Raw genomic sequence first — 7,004 nt, forward strand, 5'->3', positions numbered from 1 at the left:
GTGTGTGTGTTACTGTGTGTGTGTTACTGTGTGTGTGTGTTACTGTGTGTGTTACTGTGTGTGTGTGCAGCATCATGTTGGCCAGGAAGGGCCTCCTGCCGGACGGTTTCCTGCTGACCCGTCTGGCGGAGGACCAGAACCAGCCGAACCGCGGCCGCTTCAGGTCTCAGAGAGCCCGCTTCATCACCAAGACCGGATCCTGCAACGTGGCCCACAAGAACATCCGGGAGCAGGTACGTCCCAACCAATGGGAACGTGTTACCTGTGTGACTGTGGTTCCTTCCTCTAACAGCGGCTGCAGGCCCGATCAATAACACAGACTCACCATCCAGTCAAAGTGCTGATCCAGCTTCAATCAGCCAGTTCATACTGACCCAGAGCAGATCAGCTGGGGGTAAAAGGGTCAGGTGACGCAGTGTAAAGAGCAACACAGTGTACGGAGCTGCTAGTCCACGTGTAGCAGAGAAGGCGTCAGGACCGATTAACTTACAACAATATTTTCTGTAATTAATACAGTATAAACCTTCTACTATTACAGTGAAAGGACATTAGAGTTTGATTTTACTGTTAAAGTTTGAGTTTTAGTCCATATTTTATTAATTATATTATTATTACGTTTTTTTACTATTAAAAGAAAGTTTTGCCTCATGAAAATACCGTATGAACGCTGTATGAAAGGCTGAGATACGAGATACGAGATATGGATGACGGTTGTTTTCTGTGCAGTTTTACGCTCCTTTCTCTTCTTCGTGGGTTTCAGGGTCGGTTCCTGCAGGATGTTTTCACCACCATGGTGGACCTCAAGTGGCAGCACTCCTTCCTCATCTTCACCTCGGCCTTCCTCTGCTCCTGGATGCTCTTCGCTATGATCTGGTGGCTCCTGGCCTTCGCTCACGGAGACCTGGAGCCCCGTGACCCCAACGGCGAGCCGGGCCCCGTCCCCTGCGTCACCGCCATCCACTCCTTCACCTCAGCCTTCCTCTTCTCCATTGAAGTCCAGGTGAGAGCTGCTGATCCAGGTCCAGGTGTTTGTGCTTTGTTAGCTGTGGATGCTGACGTCCCGTCTGCCGCAGGTGACCATCGGGTTCGGGGGCCGGATGGTGACAGAGGAGTGTCCTCTGGCCATCACCGTGCTGATCATCCAGAACATTCTGGGGCTGATCATCAACGCCGTGATGCTCGGCTGCGTGTTCATGAAGACGGCGCAGGCCAACCGACGAGCAGAGACGCTCATCTTCTCCAGAAACGCCGTCATCGCTCCACGAAACGGTCGCCCGACATTCATGTTCAGAGTCGGAGACCTGAGGAAGAGTATGATCATCTCTGCCACCATCCAGCTGCAGGTGACGACTCTGAGCTAAACATCACTGTGTATTTATGACTGGAAGCTCTAGAAAGAGTGAGAGAAAGAGACAGTAACAAGCTCAAAGAGATGAAAAAGCTACAGACCCCAAATTACCACAGAAAGGTTGTCCATAGCCAGGTTAGCTCTGTCCCTGTTTCCAGTCTTGATGCTAAGCTAACTGTCTGCTGGCTGTCGCACTGAGGTGATTTACAGCGGCTCTGACCAGGACTCTGATCTGGATCATAATCATAAAATGTGTTCTGGTTTTCCGTCTGAACTCCCTGATGGACAGATAACTGGACTACTGTTAGCTAGTTAGCTCAGTGAGCCGTGTAGCTAACGATACAGACACTGCTAACTAGCTAAAGGCAGCTACCGTTAACAGCAGTTAGCAGTTACCGTAGCAACAAGCTATCTGTCCATAGATTATATTATATATTATTATATGATATTATATAAAACAGTTTCACCACAACCAGTGAAGTTAAACCAGTCTCGTCTCTGAGCTGATAAACATAAACTGGTCTCATTCGGAGCCCGTACCTACTGTAGCTGTTTGGATGCTGACTTTCCCTCCAGGTGATCCGGCGGACGGTGACGGCGGAGGGCGAGGTGATCCCGGTCTGCCAGCTGGACATCCAGGTGGAGAACCCTCTGAGGAGCAACGGCATCTTCCTGGTTTCTCCTCTGATCATCAGCCACACCATGGAGAGAGGGAGTCCGCTGTACGAGCTCTCCGCCCAGTCGCTGGCCTCCGAGGACCTGGAGATCGTCGTCATCCTGGAAGGTCGGGACCCACGCAGACCTGGATCCTGTTCACAAGTTTATTTTTCCTTTAGGATGTGGTTTTCCAAGTTCTAAACAACAACAACATATAGAGAGTACCGCACAGCCTGTGAAACACTTAAAGATATAAAGGTCTGGGAATATTAAACACATTATTAAACATCAGAGCACACTCCTAATAATAATCATATAGTCGTATAAGAAAGATAAAGAGACTACACGTTGTTTATATTTCAGATCTTTATTTGATAGCATTTGATACTGAAATAATGACATCTCCGTTTAAAATGTTTGTTTTCTGAATGGAGTTTGGTTGATCAGGGCAATGCTAACTGTGTTATCATTAAAGAATGAGTCGTCCTCGGTTTGTAGGTGTGGTGGAAACAACGGGGATCACCATGCAGGCTCGGACCTCCTACACTCCTGAGGAGATCCTGTGGGGGCGGCGCTTCGTCTCCATCATCACGGAGGAGGACGCCCGTTACTGCGTCGACTACTCCAAGTTCGGCAACACGGTTCCCATCAAGATGTCGTCCCTCAGCGCCAAGGAGCTGGACCAGACCAGGGGCATCCAGGAGGGCAGCTCCAACACAGGCCAGCTGCAGGGCTGGGGCCTGGTCCGGGCCGGCAGGGGGGGCTTCCGCAGGGGAGGCCGGACCTGCGATAGCTCCGCCCCTCAGCCCTGGTACGCCCAATCAGAGACTCCAAAGGAAGAGGTTGAGAAGAAAGGACAGAAGAAGAAGGTGCAGCTGGAGGTGATTGGACGACAGATTGAAGAGGACGGACTGGGAGAGATGAGCGACTGAAAACCAGGAAACAGGGACCAGACTACAAACTGGATCCTACTCAGTGAACACAACATCCACTTCTTCAGGTCCAGATGGAGATGGCCGATGAGACTGAGAGGCAGAAGAGAAGATGGACGCCACTCTCATGATCTGTACGACCCTTTGTACACGAGATATAACGTCAGTATGTCTCACAATGAGTCGGGATTTGACTGTCATGGGGAGCGTTAGAGCTGCTGGTAGGTGGATTTGGTTTGGACAGAACCAGCCTAGGTGTCTTTATGCTAAGCTAAGCTAACCAGCTGCTGGCTGTAGCTTCGTGTTTAGCGTTCAGACGTGAGAGTGGAATCAATCTGAACATCTGACTCTCAGACTGGGTTTCTTTCACTGAGTGAGGATAAACTCTCTCTCTGTGAAAGGAATAAGTAAAAGGTGCAAAAGGTGAATACAGAAACAGGAAATGACACAATCATGTACCGAATCCTGCGACCTTCGAATGTCACTGCCAGAGACCCTGCAAAAACTTATATTAACTTTTCTATAACAGTATAAGTTATTACGTTATACAGGAAACACTTTATAATGAGATAAATATTATATTGTACAACAATAAAAGCTTGTTGTTATATGTTATCTGTTTTTATTCTTCAGGCGTGGCAGCAACCACTGCTTATTATTTATTCATTATAATGTAAGCCATATAAAGCTGGTGTGTTATAGGATGTTCTATAAGTCACATATGGGTTTAAACCCTACAGCAGATGATGCTCACTGTGACACTGCTGGAGTTTTACAGTCTATAGGCTGTTATTTATATTCTATTTTTTTTATTTGGTGGCAAGTTGATTAAATCTTTGTTTTATCAATTTCTCATCTGTGTTAATTATTAATGAGGCTGTTTCTGTGATGTAAGTTTGTTTCTGTTCTAATAAAATGCATTTTGAAGCAATATGTTCGAGCCGAAGTTAAATTCTTTCTTCTGTTTCTACGATCTCAACTCCAACTGTTCAAATAAATCTTCAGTTCATACAGATTATTCTGAAAAACAAAGTGAAACACATTGAGTTTAGATCAGGAGTCTGCAGACTTTACAACACATCAAACAACTCATTGTGCAACATGTTTTATCTGTTTTATTGTTGGTATTTATTTATATTCTCTTTTATTTAACCTCACTTCTAAATGGTTTTAATTTGGCCTCCTGAGATGTTTTAATCCTGGTTCTGGATATGCGAGGCAGATTTATTATTCATATTATTGTAGTAAAGAAAGAACATTAGGAACAATATTAGTTAATGAGGAGAAGATGGGATGTAGCTGCCCGTGGTCCCGACTGACAACAGAAACCAAAATAAAGATTAAACAAACGTAGAACCACAGTCGCCTTCAATCACATTTATTTATTTAAACTGTTTGTCAAATGTTTAATTTACAAAAAGAAGACAGCAACAGATCTGACACACTGAATACATGAACACACAGACGGCACCAATTGGAACCAGATGGTTGTATTTTAATATAGAAAAATAAATGTCACTAATAATATGAAAGATCCTCCTGTGAAAACAATCGATTGCAGCAGAAAGAAGGAGGACGAGAGACTGAAGAGATCTGAGAGTCTAACCAAACAAAAAGTTTAGAGACAATTTATTTTGAAATGTGATCAGTTTCAGTTTTTAGGTCATCATCAAACAGACGGGAATATGAATTTGACATAAAGTCATTTTGTTCTGGACTTCCTGTTAAACTGAACATTAGTAGACGCAGTCGTTCTTTACTGACCTGAGAACCTGAAGGAGCCACAGTGACGTCACATTAGTTGGTGTTAACTCAAACAAGCTTCATACTGAACTACAACAACCTGCAGGCCTTCAGACCCAACACCACCAAACGCTCAGCAGGCTCGCCGCCGCAGCCAGGACGGGCGTTGCCGTGGTGACAGCGTTGCCGGAGTTGCACAGGTTGCTGCTGCAGCAGCGGTACGTGAAGCTGGCGATGGACGGGAACATCTGGCTGAGGCGAGAGTTATCGCAGTCCGTGTACCTGATACACTGACGGATGGTCTTCCCACCTGGAGACACACACACACACACACACACACAAACACACACACACACAAACGACGGCGGTAATGTGATGAGCAAAGGTGAAGAGGGAAAAAAAATCACAGTAAATTTTCTCCTGCAATTTCATTGCAAAAACATCCCAACATGCATTGCTATGTTTCAGAAGAGCTGCCCTAAAATCAGCTAACAGTAAAAAATAAATAAACAAATAAAAAAAGCCTGCGAGATCCTGGAGGATTATTTTATTATTATCGAATAATCTGACTATTATTTTATCGATTAATTGACTAATTGTTTGGTCTCCGTAATCCGTTAACAGTTTTCTTGTTTTGACCAATTAAAAACTCCAAAAATGTATTTACTCTCCCATTAAAGAAAGAAAAACAAAAACAGAACATTTCTCATATAAGAAGAATGAAACTGCGAATATTTAAAATATTTATAGTTTTATTTTTCTGTCAATCAACTGATCAAATAATCAACTAACTTTTACTAGCAGCTAAAGACGATAACGATTAATAAAGAATTTGAACGTCTGACATTCAATTAATGAAGATCTGAAATGTAATGTAGCTTAACTGGCTAGCTTACAATTGATGTAGATTAGCTAGCTAGTTAGCGTTTTGCCAACATTAGCTAACTTCAGATGCAACAATAAACTTATCTTTATCAACTGATAGCTAGCTGTTAATATCAGCTATCAGACATAACTAGCTAGCTAATGTTGAATTTAGATTAGCTAGCTAACTAACTAGCCAGCTAGTTTACATCAGCCGTTAGTTAGCTAAGTAGAAGAAGCCATTTTCTTTTTTCACTTAGTGCTAACAGTACGTTTAATAAAGTAAATACTGAAGATAACTGACCTCTTTCACTCAGGGATATACAGGAGTCTTCAAACGTGCACTCCTGCACATTCTGACACTGTCCCGTGTAATCAGCGCACTTGTAGCAACGAAGTCCAGAACCTGAAAAAGAAGAACAAGAAACAGTTTTTTAGCCGTTTGTAAGGATCAACAGACACTCACCACTGTAGACCACTCTACAGTGGCAGTCTGACAGCTGCCAGAAAAAGGTTTGTCAGCAGCTTTAAGTCATGTCGGTTGCAACTGATTAACAAGTTTTAACCCTGAAAAAAATATATATAAAAACATCCTCAGAAATGTCTAAAAAAACCTTCTGCAACATAATAAACCTCCATTGTTCATCTGTACGCTCGCTTCCATCTCAGCCCTCCAGCAGCCGGTCTGCCCCACAAAACACAGAAACTATAGTCGGTAAAAACTGACTGATAACCTCAATCTGTTTGACTACAGAAACAAATATTATCTTAAAATATAACAGTGAAAACTAACAACAAAAGGGACCTAAAAAACACAATAATTTTGTGTTTCTGAGGGCTGGGTCTCACTGATTACTGTACAAAAACACAAAAATTCCCTGTCATCAGTCTGCATCAGCTGCTGTATCTGATCCTGTTCACTGGGAGCTCCCAGTCCAACAGGGTCAGCTAATGGATCCACTACAGCTGCTGGACTGGGAGGACGTAACACACGTTCAGCACTGTTGGTCTTCATTTATGTCTTGTTCCATGAGCAACACATTCAGAAGTGTAAAGATAAGTTTTTGTCATACTTGCACAAAGCTCAATCGTCTGCATAGAAAATAAAGGCTGTGAACAAGCTGCTTCTGCTACGTCATTTATATCCAATAACAACAATAAAGGACCAATAATGATTTAGCCTTGCTAGTTGGCACTACGTTAAACACTTCTGGCTGTAGTTTTACTTCAGTGTCACTGTGATTGTTCTGGTTCAGCAGCTCTGCAGAACCTCAGTGTCACAATTACATCAAAAGTCTCCTTTTTCTCACAGTGAGATAATAATTACTCAAATTATTACTTCAACTGCAAAAACAAAACTTTATACAATTATATAGACAGTTATACTATTTTAGTCTCATCAGCCGTGTTGGGCAGTAACTTATTACTAGTAGTAATATTACAGTAATGATATTACTTTC

The 7,004-nt window shown here is 43.1% G+C and overlaps 2 protein-coding genes across 2 annotated transcripts in view; one reads left to right on the forward strand and one right to left on the reverse strand.

Annotated features, from left to right (window-relative positions):
* Positions 1-70: 70 nt before the first annotated feature.
* On the forward strand, positions 71-2,937 carry kcnj11l (potassium inwardly rectifying channel subfamily J member 11, like; the record flags this gene model as incomplete). Its single annotated transcript, XM_035665459.1, is given in 5 exon segments — positions 71-233; positions 761-1,000; positions 1,074-1,343; positions 1,925-2,132; positions 2,504-2,937. Coding segments are annotated over 5 exon segments (1,311 nt in total).
* A 1,362-nt stretch (positions 2,938-4,299) lies between these two features.
* The window catches only part of LOC118330781 (CD59 molecule (CD59 blood group)), a gene marked incomplete at its 5' end in the record, with an annotated part of 3,805 nt that continues 1,100 nt past the window's right edge, over positions 4,300-7,004 (reverse strand). Inside the window, 2 exon segments of the mRNA XM_035665458.1 lie at positions 4,300-4,990; positions 5,849-5,950. Of these exon segments, the coding sequence (XP_035521351.1) occupies positions 4,791-4,990; positions 5,849-5,950 (302 nt within the window). The 3' untranslated portion in view covers positions 4,300-4,790.

Source organism: Morone saxatilis, unplaced genomic scaffold (assembly GCF_004916995.1).
Source record: "Morone saxatilis isolate NCDOM2014 unplaced genomic scaffold, NCSU_SB_2.0 Contig2, whole genome shotgun sequence".
NCBI lineage: Eukaryota > Metazoa > Chordata > Actinopteri > Moronidae > Morone > Morone saxatilis.